The following is a 14275-nucleotide window of genomic DNA, read 5'->3' on the forward strand; positions in this document are numbered from 1 at the left end:
AAATTGATATAACGGTTCTCGGTGAAATATTTATTTCGTTTTCATCGATTGAGAGGATGAAGAGTCAATTAAAATCAGAATATTAAGACATTTGAATATTATTAAAGTACAATCGAAGCATATTACGCGTAATAAATTACTTGTAATTAGAACAAAATATTTATTTTAAAGCATTACAGTATAGAAATAACGAAGAAAGTTCTAGAAACTTCTTTAATTACCATACCATCCAAATGACTAGTTTCAATTTCCTTATTTCGCAATTAATCCTACCTTAAAAGTGTCAAATATCTCAAATGATATTAAAAATAAATAGTTCCACTCGTATATACACTATAATGAATATGCAGAAACAATTTTTCTGTCAGAGAATTACATTATAAAACTAATGAAAAAAACATCTAGAAACTTCTTCCATGCTAGAATTACCATACCAGCCAGAATGACTGGTTTCAATTTTCTTATTTCGCAATTACTGATATCTTAAAAGTGTCAAATATCCGAGACGACGTTACAAATAAATAGTTTCACTTAAGCATTATAATAAATATGCAGAAACCGAAAAAAACCTAAAGTACCTATTGGGTATCGAATACGAAACCGAAGTGTGTTTCGTCGTAATTTTCAGTGTGGCCGAGAGAAAACGCTCACAGACAACTAAATCAAACAGTTACAGGTAACCACGTTGCACATACCTTCTGTGGCTGAACTGTTGTGCACACTGATGATGACTCGAGAGGTCAAAGGTTTCGGCCGTCGCGTCGCTCCATCCGCCATCTTGCAAAGAAACGTTATAGATGTTTCCAGGGTTTGCACAATCGCAATGTGCAGTGCAGTATTTTAGAGGCAATTGTTTTGCGTAATCGACGACAAATTTAGGAACGTTTTATGACAAACTGCAATCACATTTTACTGTATGCGTTTTCGGAATTTTGTACGCTAAATATTGTGTATTTGATGAATGGTTTAGATAGTTTTAACACTATAACTACCGAATGTTTAATACGACAATTATAAAAATTGTAACAATAGATTATTTTCGGTTTCTTCGGACAGTCATTCAAGTGAAACTATTTTCGAAATCATTTCGAATATTCTATGCTTTCAAGGTGTCAACAGAGAAACAAAAAATACGAAATCAGTAATTTTGACTGGTACAGTAGATTTGGTGTTAAACTTTATCGAAATCTATTGTATATATAGTAATTATGAATTAACAATAAGCAACAATTTATTCGCAGAGAATATTTCATTGCTTGTGCTTTAAATCTTGTCTGAAAATTCGCAATTTTATTTTTAATGAAAGCTCTTCAAAAATTGTTAATGCTTGAAAACATTTCAAACGGATATAAATTGTTATAAAACTCAATAGAACTGCTTTTAACGTCAAGATCGTCGAAGACTCAAATAGTATGGTATTCAAATTTTCATAAAAATTAAAGGAGCACACTTCTTGAGATCATCATTTGCTCGTATGCATTTTAGTATATATGTTACTAGATCAATTCATGCAACAATTTTCCAAGAAAATAACTGTACCTTTCCATTCATTAGAAAAGAAGAAACGTGGAAGTGGACATTTTGTTCTACTTAGTTCCAGTATTAACCCCTTGAACTCTGTAGGCTCCAATATTGCACCAGGAATAATATTAGATATTTTAATGAATCTTAAAGAAACTACTACCCTACAATTATTAGATTTTTCACGCATCCAAATTTTTCACTAAGATGGAAAATGAAAGATCTAAGAAATGTTATAGCGTTTTTCATTTTCGCTAGGGATACTATAAAAATTAGTTGCAGTTGCTGATAGATTACAAAACCATCTGCTCGAAAACAGTTACAATAAGAAAATTGCCATTGAATCAAAATATTCAGAAACACCAGATGCTAGGTAATAGTGTAATATAAGCACTGTAATACCAAAACATTAATAATTATTTCTAATGCTATTTTCCTGTATTATAAAGGAATAAATTTTGCTATAACGAAGCGCTCGAAATTCTCGTGGCAGTCAACGTGTTAAGCGGATGCTCCTGTTAGTTTCAAACTGTCTTTCGCTGCCTTCGAATCTCGAAAGTGTAGATCTATCACAAAGTTACAAAATATCCTTGAAAAACGCAGCAGACGCGATGCGAGAAATGTGCGGCCGGCGGTGTTAAAATTGCAATTGATAAATATCGTGTACATGTAAAAATAGGAATTCCACTTACTTCTCTGTCGCATAATTGCATCGTAAAAAGGCGTGTATTTGCGTAAACAGTCGCAGCTAATTCATCGTGTGCTACAATGAAATGAAAATGTAAGCGGAGCCGGGGATCAAACAAGGCGGAAACCTTCTTTTGCAATGCAAAATGTAAACTTCTTAGAATAAGATCCCTATCGACGCGTGATACACATCGCTTGAACTTTTGAAGGTTAAGGATTGAGTCACACCGTTTGCACAACCCGGGTCTCGACACGATGAAGGAAAATTGAGGAACTTGGATTTAGTCACTACACCTACATGCATACAGTTCGCCAACAGCATGATAAATATAATGTATTTCTAATTGTATAGATGTAGGAGAGATGAATGAGTTGGCTGACAATAATAATGGTCCTACTCGGGTTTCGGAGTTCTTGAGGAAACAAGCTTTTGTGAAATGCTCTTGGATTAATTAAATAGTAATTTTTCAAATGTTAATATTGATAGTTAATAGCGATTGATATTGAGAACTAATCATAATTAATATTAATAGGTAATAGTAATTAGATAGTTATGATCGATATGAATTAGTATTCACAGTTAATAGTAATTAACAGCAGTAATAAATAGTAATTAGTATCATTAATAACACTACAATGTTAGTATTTGATTAATATGAGAACATTTAACAAAATCATTTTTAAAGGAACTCAGAAATGAGAGTTAGAATACTATTATATCTTATTTAGACTTATTTATTTAAAATTATTTATTTAGAAAATAATGACTCTAATGTCACATTTATTCTTTCTGCATAATTAAGAGAGATATTCTGACCAAAACATCGATTTTTCTTCTGCAGATGTTCAGAGAATATTCTGTCGGAACAGGAAATTAAAGATAAGTGATTGACACGATAAAAAGATATAAGAATACAAGACAAAAAATTATACGCCTCTCTTTAAACATGATTCCTTGAATAGCGATGACTATTTCAGGAGATTTAATGAACCGATCGAAAAAGAGCCTTACATCACTCAATTGTAATTGCACAACCTATCGCATCATCTTTGACCATTTTGTTTCTTAATTTAGAAGAAACAATAAAACTAAAATACCATCTAGCTGAATATCGCCACGTTAGGTATCATCATTGATGATATAGAAATCTTTTCGAATAATCACCGTTCAATTGAGTGAACTATAGCGATTCGATTTGATTGCGGATCACCGACCATAATAATTCAGCGGAAAAACAATAGAATTTGATGCTCGTTTTGTATCAGCGTTCGCTCTAAAAACTAAAGATCAACAATACACCAACAGCATCTCATTTAAACGAAAAATAAATAAATAACATTTGTCGAAATCGATATTACAAGAGGAGTTAAAATCTCAAAGAATTCAAAAAGTAGACTAAATCGATTGAATTTACAAGAATTTCTCCAATTTACGTGACCATCAACCAAATCGAATTACTATAGTGCACTTAATTAAACCATGATTATTTGAAAACATTTCTACATTATAAATAATGCTAACTAATGTGGTGACATTCAGCTAGACGAACCTGCAAGAATAACAATGCAATTCGATCAAATGATTCAACACATTGCGGACCGGCTAATTTTCAGAAAACTGTATTGTTCGGATGGCAATTTTCACTGAGATCAACTTATATCACTATACATAGAGAAACTCAGACATCATATTGTTGTGTAATATATTTTAAATAGATAATCAATTTGAATTAAATTTTATATTGTTTCAATACTGTGGTAATCAGCGAAGTTGCATAACTAAGTGTCTTTATATAAAAACGAGATTTCTCGTTACCGGTCCGCAATGTGTTAATATTATATTTGTTCCATTTCAAGTATTCTGTACCATGAAATCGTGCGGCGTTCAACGCGTTAATAAACGAACACTCGCGAACGATGAGCAGCACGCGTCCGAATACCCTGCAACAGGAGCATCTTCATACTTTCATCTATGCGTGTGCATCGTTTATTTATACCGAATCGTCAGTTTCGTGTCGTCTCGCACTATTTACACGGCGACCACTGCGCGCGAACGATATCGGGATCAAAGCGAGGCACGTTAATCCGTCCAATTTTCTGTCGGGCCCATCGAGATAGCGTTCCGGCGAATAAGTTCACGGCTGACTTTCATGCGCGAGCGAGCGACAACCCGCAATTTCTGGTGAGCCGTATCTTTCGCAGGTGTAACTGAAAATGACGTTCTTTTATGCAGCCGTCGACGCTCGGCGAACGCGACAGTCGAGTTTCCAATGACGTCCGCGGCGCATACAATACCGATAAATGATTCAGACGGTGCAACCCGCTTTCTCTCCTGTTCTTCACGGTGTTTCAGTATTATCGGCTGGCGCGTTCCGAGTGACACGGGACATCGACCGGCTCGATTCGACGGATTTTAACACGTTGACTGACACGGTGGTCACCGATGACCGGAACTTCCAAATTGCTGAAGAACAGTTACAATAAAAAGCTTGATTTTAAATAAAAATATTTAGTAACATAAGTAGCTATATTATAGCGTAATATGACTATAATAGTAAATCATTAATAATTATTTTCAATATCATTTGCTTTCGTTATTAAAGAATAAATATTGCTATTCGAAACGCTGGAAATTCTCGTGGCAGTCAACGTGTTAATTAAGGGTTGAAGACAGTTATGATATCGATGTCGATTCTTGATACAGTTACGAAGAACCGAAATAAGTTGCAACTGTTGTTCGGTGTATCGGTTCGGAGTTTTGGCGGTTTTGTTTGTAGTTTTTAGGAACGGTTCTATACGCGTCATTTTTTGGTTCTTGAAACAGTTATGGAGAACCGAAATAAGGAACCGGAAAGTGACAGTTATAGAATCGCTGCAGAATCGATATAATATGGGTTATTGGTTTTATAACTGTTTATGCTTTCACATTATTCTATTTATTATTATACTTTTATATTATCATATTTATATAATATACACACAGGTTTTTAATAGTTGATAATCACTGCTACCTAGTCATTCTAGTGTTAATCAAACTTTCATTAAATTAGAATTCTGAATTAACGAATCGCATCGAGCATGATCTAATTATTAGAAATTGATCAGTTAACAAGTATATAAAATATCTAATCCGCAGTGTTTTGTGCTTCCAATTATTATAATGATCAATTATTAAAAACGTTATTAGGCAGCTTCCGAATATAACATTATAAATCACTGAAAAGCTTATTAATAGCTGCCCGATAAATAAAGTATTAACCCCTTGCGATCGAATGCCGCCATAATGGCGATTTCGATCTTCGATATCTAAATTCGAAAGATACAAAAAAAATCTAATTATTCAAATAACGAGAGATTCATATATAATTTTCTCTTGTCTAATATCAAAGACTTCGATATATAACTCAGCTTTTCGACGAAAAATGTTGTCAAAAGTTTAAAAAATTCTCGTCCGAGAAGGGTTAATACATATCCAGCAGATGTATTTCACAGTGGCCCAGGTCAAAGGTCAACATATTTTGAGAGAATTTACGGAAACACGATTCTTTGCGGAAAACCAACGTGATCTTCAGGTGATTACGTGTATTTCAGGTATTTTGTAAAAATTTCCTTCTAATTTCTATGAATCTGAAAAGCAAACAAGTATCATTTATTTATTTACCGCGATATTTCCACTTTTCGTCGTTCGACCGGATGTGTGTTAATGAACACCGCGGCGAGCACCGTAGACCGACGAAAAATACTCGACACGTATTATTTTTTGCGGAGCCCGGGTATTTATGTTTGCGCGGTGAGAAATAGGGCTCGCGAAGTTGGGGATGAAATATTTTACGAGTAGACTTCGCGGGACTTCATACACTTACGGCGACCGAAAATCTTCGGGTGAGCGCAACATGAAAAATTTAACGAGATTGAATGCCGCCTGCTTTTATTTTCAATTTAGTAAAATTGTTCGCCGGGGAAATAGGATTTTCTTTTTCTTTTTGTTCATTTCAGTTTCGTCGAATTTGCCTGGAAAATTGCGAAGCCGCGCCAACTTCCGCAGATTACTTGCGGAATATGAGAAAAGATATTAAAAGAAATTATGAAATATTCATACGTGGCATTAGCGTGGCTCGAAAGACTTTCGTTTTTCTTTTATTAATATTTTTAAATTTGATTAATCAATTATACAGTACCTACAACGAATCATATTTTGATTTAACCGTGCGATGAATAAGAATATAGGTTTGATTTTCATCAAGAATTATGTAAATGATACAGAATTATTGAAGTCATTATTATAATATTATTGTTATTGTTATTAAAGAAGAAACTGATCTTCGTTTATTGATCAAGATTATTGTAACGTACATATATACGTTCAATTTTTAGAAATGCTGTGTGATATTACATCTATGTTAATTATTATATTAGTTATTATTATTTTTTTATAACTATAGTATATTAATTATCATACTAGAAGGAGTTCCAATTTCTTGAAAGATCCCGAAACACTTCCACCTCGTTTTCTCTATTCACACACTTTACAGTACGACTCTACTTTCTTCGCGACAAGAGGTTTTCCAAACGCTTTGTTTAACTGAAGTGGGCAAATCTGATTTTTAGGGCGTGTCGACTTACTTTCCACGACGGCTGTGTACATCGGAATACTTGAGGACGGTTAAATTACCGAATCATCTTCGCCGCACACCGTTGCGTTTCTTTTATACGATTTTGTAATTCTGGCGTGTCACTCATTGGATGCAAATTTCCTTTTACCGTGTTCTGCACACTGACGATCGCCGATGAACGCGCAAAATTCGCAAACAGATTGCGTGATACGAACAAAAATGGGAACCTTATCCGTTTTTTTATCTTTCGCAAATAATTTGAATAACATTTTGTACCGTGTGTCCTATATTAATCTGCGAATACGATTACTTCCAGAACTATTCCTTATTTAACGCTAGAATTACCTAGCGTTATAAATTTTAGTTAGAAATTTTCTATAATTTATTAGATCATAAATGGATTATACTTATAAATAGATATAAATCAATGTGTAATCAATCTGTAAATACAAATATCCTTGTACACGCATGAAGATAAATATTTACATATTATACATAATAATTTAAATATTAAATATTCATATTTAATGTATAATATTTATGATTAATTAATGTACCCTCTTCGTAATATTTATGAACAAAAATCCGTATTAATTATTTACATTTCATGTATAATATTCATCACCTAATGTGCCTTAATATTTATAACATTAAAATTCACATTAAATATTTATATTTGGTATGTAATATTTATCACTGATTGTTGTAAATAAAAAAACATAAAATTAAACATAAAATTAAACGAAAATTCATATTACAGATTTATATTTGGTATGTAATATTTATCAGTGATTATTATAAATAAAAGAACATAAAATTAAACATAAAAATTCACATTAAATATTTATATTCATACAACCTTAACTGGTTAATTACCGGCATATGCAATTACCTTACGCGATATTTCTGAGGTGTGCAACGGTACGCCGTTTCTATATAATACCAGGCCGGGACACGATGAGTCACAGAAATGAAGTCACTTACACCGGTAATAAAAAGGTCCGTGAACCATAGACGCCGACTTTCGAAACCTCTAATGAACACACTCGTATGCAAACCCGTAACGCAAACAACGGATGCACGCGAAGCCACGTCGGTCGGGTTGAGAAAGATACACTTCACGCGGCCGGTCACTGGCAGCATGTCGCTGGAAATTGAAAGCTAACACTGTGTGCGTGCCACTGCGTGCATATGTGTACGCGTTTCTCAAGGAACGTACCTTTTTCTTTCTGCTTTCTTGCGCGAGGTCGTCGAGCGTTGAATTTTCCGCATCACTGGAAATGATTGACACGCCAGCGAAATTAGGAAATTCGTAGCAAGATCATTAACGAATTAGAAAATTGCTCAACTTGTGGTTGGTGACGTAAAGCTCGATTAGTTACAGTGGTTACAAACAGAACTCGATGTGATTCGTTCATTCCTAAATCGAAACGAGATTTACTAGTTTCTTGTTATTAACATAAAATATTTAGTAGCAAGTTCTAACCGAACGAGAGCCAATCGAATAATTTATTACATTCCACATCGACTAAGAATAAATTTTTAATTAAGATGTTCATCGCGATAACACCGAATTCGAGACAACGTGCTTATTTCCACAGATTCTTCGATTTCTCTACAATAAATTACGCTATAAGTCCAACCTTAATTACACTTGAAAAAACACCTCGGAACGTGCTAATTTGAAACGTAACGTGCACATTCGGTATAATCACACATTGTTATTACAATAATTTCATACTAAAACCCAGTGATTACTTATGCAGCCACTGTTTAAGCCGGCCTAATATATTCGTATAATTATTTCCATCCGAATACATTTTCCGCGCTCTCCATCCGCTTAACCAGTACAAAGTGTAACTAATTAAAAACTGTTACCGGCCTGGCCTATTCCGAAAGCCGAAATCGTCCGCGAGGAACAATGGTATTATCGTTAGACGTCGAAAACGACTGTAATTACAGGAAGCTGCGAGTAAACAATGAAATTTTCCGCGAAACGGGAGATAGTTCGACAAAGGGTGGTCAGTTAGTTATCGTTGAATGAATTATTATGGGGCATATTAACGCGAGAGATTACGGGAACGTGACGTTAACGTAATATCATAACGCAAATGGAAAATTTGCACGTGCGAGTTACGGCGCGCTGTATGCACGTGCATGTGCGGCCCGTGTCGCGTCTCCGTGCATTAATACGCACACGCTCGCGGCGCGCTGCTCTCTTTCCATCTTCCAGGCTTCGACGTACACGAACCGTGTAACGAGATAACTGGCCTTCTAACGAGATTATCGCTCGACTGCCGACGCTACCGAGTTTTTCAGTTCCCGGCTACGGCGAGGGTGATCATCGTCGCGCCGCGCTGCGCCGCGCCGCGTCGCGTTGCTTCGGTCCGATTATCGCCGGAAAATTCTCTTCTAACCCTTCGCAGACGAGTTTTTTTTAACACCTTCGAACTTGATTTTCGTGGAACATTATGACCACTTAACACTGAACCTACTGAGAAGTTCAATTGACTTTTTGAAACTTTTCTCTACAGCAATTTCAAGAGTGCGTTTATCGAGACTTCTGTTATACTTTTAGTAATTGCAAAAAGAAGAAATGGGTTATTTTGACCTGTCCGGTAGGTTTAGTGTTAACAACAAAGGAACATTCAGTGCATAATCGGGAATATGTATTGAACAAGAAGATTCTCTTCTAATCCTTCGCAGACGAGTTTTTTAACACTTTCGAACTTGATTTTCGTGGAAGATTATGACCACTTATTTAACACGTTGACTGCTATGAAACATTTCAGCGTTTTATGTATCGCTTATTGTTTTGTGGCGAAAATAAAAAGGAATAATTGTCAATTATTTTGTGCACAATTATTAGGTTACGTTGCGATCCAGTTATTCACGTTATTAAATATTTTCATTTCAGGTTAGTTATCTTACGAGTTATAATTGTTTTCAAGTAATTTGGAAGCTTCAGTCATCGGTGACCACAGTGGCAGTCAAGTGTTAATAACAAAGGAACATTCAGCGCATAATCGGGAATGATATATACTTCGAATAAAATGGTGGTTATTGTTTTTCTAGTAGAATTAGGCACAGAGCAAGGGTGAGTGTAATAATTACTGTCGTAATTTTATCGTTTTGTGAGGTATTCAAGTACAACAGTGTACATCGTACATCTAAAGCGTTTCGGAAAACTGTTCCTATGAAAAAGTAGAAAGTCACACGTCAATTCCTAATTAATTGAATAATTCGGTTATTCAGTTGCAACTTTCAATTTTATATATCAAAGCTAGAAGTTATAGCGGGATTCGGTCGTAATGGCTGGAACGATCGTTCAAAAGTTATGAACAACGAAATTTTTCTATTATTTGATCTCTCCAAAATGTGAATTTTTTACATCAAAAGTATAGCACTCATAATATCAGAAACAGCCACTCGATCCCTCACACAAGTCTCAAAGCTACTCTACCCTCAAGAAAAACAGGATTCCAAGACAGCTGAAGCTAGAAACCCAGTTCCTATCGAAACGAGAAGTAATCCCTAACATTCGAAAATACAGGAATAACACGATAAGATGATAAGACGATCAAACAAGTGAATCGTTATCATTCACCGGTATTAGAAGCTTTCCTCTAACTTCCCTATAACCCACCCCGTATTAACCCTTTGCACTCGAAAGTCTTTCACTAGGAATATTCAACAGTTTCCAATGAGTTATAGACGACATCCTTTAAAACGAATCGAATGAGGCAATATACATAAGTTAAGAAACAAAGTTATTATTTCAATACATCAGATACTTATGGATTACAAGAAGCTTAACCGTTTGAGTGCTGAGGAGCGTTATAGCGCTCTTCTTGTGTTGCGCCAAAATTGCGGAGAGCGCGATGGCGTTTCTGTTTGTCAGCATCAATGATAATTTTCTTACTATGTTTTTCAAGAAATAAATCAAAGTAAATTTATTTGAACAAACGTAACAACACAATATTTGTAATCTAATTAGATAACTATTAAACCTATTAACTTTTTTCATACACACCGAATCACTTCCGTACTCTTGGTACATACCCACAAAATTTGTTTAGCACTCAAACGGTTAATATCATACGTGAGACTTCATGATTTTGGTATATTAAATCGTATGGTGACCGAGAGTCACCTCTCGAGTGCAAAGGGTTAACTTCCAAATCCACGCTCAGAACTTTCTTCGCCAGTTAGCGGACAGGCTAGGCTAGCCCACAAATTCTAAACCCTTTCCCCGGGGTGCACCGTTCGCTAGCCAGCTCGGTCGCACGTGCATTTAAAAGCACTCATGCTCACCGGGCGTTTCGGTGTCTATAAAGAGCGGCGACGTTGCCATAGTCTTATCCATTTTCGCGTAAGGTTAACGACCGGCTGGGTTTGCGAAACCCGCGGTGCTCGGCTCGCAACGCGCGCGAGGCGTCTGCTGGAGCCGCGTCGTCGACGACGTCGACGTATCCGCGGGTCCGCGGTGACGCACTTGCCTCGCGTAAATTGGAAATGGAGCGTTCACGCCCAGCCAGCCAGCTAGTCAGCCAGCCAGTCAGCCAGCCATCTAAGCCAGCCATCCAGCCGGGAGTAAGAGGACGCTCGCATGAGTGTGCCGCTTAAAAAAGCTCGGAAGTTTCCGTGAGTCGGTTGCATAAAAGGGAGCCGGCCGCGTGTGGGTGCATACGCGTGTGTGTGTACGTGTGCGTCGTTTATGGTTACGCCACGAACATTTTCCTTCGAGAAACTAGAGCGGGCTTGCACGGTGGGTCGGAATCGTGAACTGGACAGCCGATCTTTCGATGTCTTCGAAGATTCGTGATAGTTTCGTCAGTCGATAATTGGCACTTTGCACTGTATCGGCGCCTCTACGTCGACAGTTGATTTGGTAGAGAAATTATGAAGTTTAATGTTTAATGTTAAGTTTCGTAGGATGCATTAACACCTTGTTCTATGATTTATTTGTTAAGCGTGATCTATACGACTGCGTTATCAATAATAGTTAAATTTCGTTTGATGCGTTAATCCCTTCCCTACGATTTATCTCGTAACTATGATCTATATAACTAGTTTATAATAGTTATGTTTCGTAGGATATATTAACACCTTGTTCTATGATTTATCTCTTAACTATGATCTATACAACTAGTTTATCGATACTACTATTAGAGAAATAAATAATTTTGATGTTTGTTCCTATGTTTACTAAAGGATAACGATTGATCATAGAAAAGTAATATTTAATTTATATTTAAAGAAAATAAATAACACTTAGATTTGTCAAGTTTAAAATCTTTATCATGAATCTGACACGATATTGTAGGTCGAGGGGTTAATATGTGAAACATTAAAATAAAACATTTCGTTGTTTTAATAAAACATTAAAATATTTCGTCAGAAAGTGTGCTGGGTATTTTTGGTAGAAAACTCTTGGAGTGCAAAGGGTTAACCGTGGAATTTAGTTTGAAAAATCTCTCGTTCCGCGCGCGATAGAATCAAACGATGAGTATATACTCATAAAACGCAGTGAAAACGTACCTATAATATATTCCAATGAAAAACTAAAGCAAAACGAAGAATAATTACATGCCTATCTAAACAAGTAACTAATTCGTCATTGAAAAGATTACTATAATTTCGAGTTTTAAGATGAAGTGTATGCTCATCAAATCCAGTTCACTAGTTAATTGGATGAATTATAGTGATTTGATTTGGTTGGGGATCACCGATGACTCCCATGGCATTCAATGTGTTAAGAATATAATTAGAAAGCTAGAATTACCATAGAGAATGGTTTGTCTTAATGAACAATGTAAATAGCACTACGCTTTGGATATTGGTTGCATTCTTCCTGTATTGAGCACATTTTGCGTAATTTTGCAGTTTCAAGTCTCTCATAATTGCGTAGAGATCCGCAGTCTACTGATAATAGTTAATACATTGTGTGCGAGCTATCGCGCATCTTGCAGCCTACGTGGCGCGAGCAATTTTTTGTTGTTTGACGCCTTCGGGAGAGGTTGTTAAGAAACCGCTCTAATTAATGCACGGTGAATATTCATTCCTTCCTTTTCAGTTTCACGCCGTAAATCTCGATGATATCTTACTGTAAAAAAGTAATTATATAAAATACTATTTCATTAAAGTTAACAAAATCAGTTTTTTTCATTTCACCCGATGACATACTAATAACGCATTAGTATGTTTCCTGCAGGTTATCGGAAGTCCATGACAAATATGCTACGTCTATCATACGTTACTAATTGATCGGGACGAACTTCCTTTTCTGTTAATAACGCGTTACGTTTTCACTTCTTCACTTTCATTTTCCTTTTCCGTTTATTTTCTTTGCTGTTGTGTTATGGAGTTTAAAACGTCCTCTGTGCTATATGAGAGTATTAATTACACGCTATTACGTATTCTACAAATAATATTTTTTTGTATGAATTATATTATATATACTATTACTAATTATTAGTAATTATTATTATATACTGGTATTAATTATTATTAACACGTTGAACGCACGATTTCACAGAGCAAAATAAAATGGAAAAAATGTAATATTAAATCACTTGATCGAATTATTATTGTTACTGCACGTTCGTCTAGCTGAGTGCCACCGCATTACGTAGCATTGTTTGTAATATTGTTGAACTGAGTGAACTATAGTAATTCGATTCGGCGTCACCGGTGACCCATGTCATTCAACGCGTTAATTACACAATGTTGTTAATTCTAATACAAATATTTAACTAACCCATTAAAATCTCACAAAAGCTTCCTCCCTCGACAACTCCGAAACAGCAGTTAAACCGCTATTGTTCCGTACCACTCAGTTGCCCCTTTCTCTGAACCAGGATTAAGATGTAGAACACGTAAAGCTTACCACCGGAAATTGGGATCACTCTAAAAATGGCAAGAAATGCGCGTTTCGGAACAATTAGGTTTTTTCCTTAATTTACGCGCTTCGCCCCGTTTTATGGATGCACGGGCAGGCAACAGCGGCAGGAAGCCGGGGGCTTAGCGGCATGTTTAGATCCGCGTATCCTTTTTAATCAGGGACGTGATAAACTTTTTAATTTAGATAATGGCCTGAGATCGGCCGGGTCAGGTTTTAATGTTTAACGATCATCGGGGATACCGAGAGGTTTACGGCCAGCAATAATTCGTCTTTATTGCGGATTTTGAAGTATGGTGTAGACGGAAGAATGATTTCCATTTCATTTCCGTTTTAACGCGCTGGAAGGGCTTGAAATTACGGATCACGGGGTTTTCTAGTAGGTTAGACCGTCTATGCGCGCGTATATGTGGAGCGATTCGATTCGAATGCTTTTTCTGCATCTTGTTTATTTTTGCTTGTTCGCATCGAATTCGTTCGCGAGCAGGATGCTTTGATCCTGCTCCTTTGATTGTCGGTTGTGGTGCCATGTGAACGGATAGCTCGATTGTAA

At 36.0% G+C, this 14275-nt stretch overlaps 1 protein-coding gene across 10 annotated transcripts in view; it reads right to left on the bottom strand.

Moving 5' to 3' along the window:
* The window catches only part of Ipk1 (Inositol phosphate kinase 1), a 276465-nt gene that overhangs the window by 66084 nt on the left and 196106 nt on the right, over nt 1-14275 (bottom strand). The window contains exons 1-2 of one of the 10 annotated variants that reach the window (XM_076368290.1): nt 2214-2241; nt 696-777 (exon numbers count right to left, since the gene is read on the bottom strand). The exons of 7 other annotated variants lie outside the window; for them this stretch is intronic. In XM_076368290.1, the coding sequence (XP_076224405.1) occupies nt 696-777; nt 2214-2226 (95 nt within the window). In that variant the 5' untranslated portion in view covers nt 2227-2241. Of the gene's footprint in view, nt 1-695; nt 778-2213; nt 2242-7805; nt 7916-14275 lie in introns of those variants that run through there. 2 more of the 10 variants (XM_076368289.1, XM_031978699.2) reach the window with 2 other exon arrangements.

This window comes from Nomia melanderi, chromosome 6 (assembly GCF_051020985.1).
Source record: "Nomia melanderi isolate GNS246 chromosome 6, iyNomMela1, whole genome shotgun sequence".
NCBI classification, from domain to species: domain Eukaryota; kingdom Metazoa; phylum Arthropoda; class Insecta; order Hymenoptera; family Halictidae; genus Nomia; species Nomia melanderi.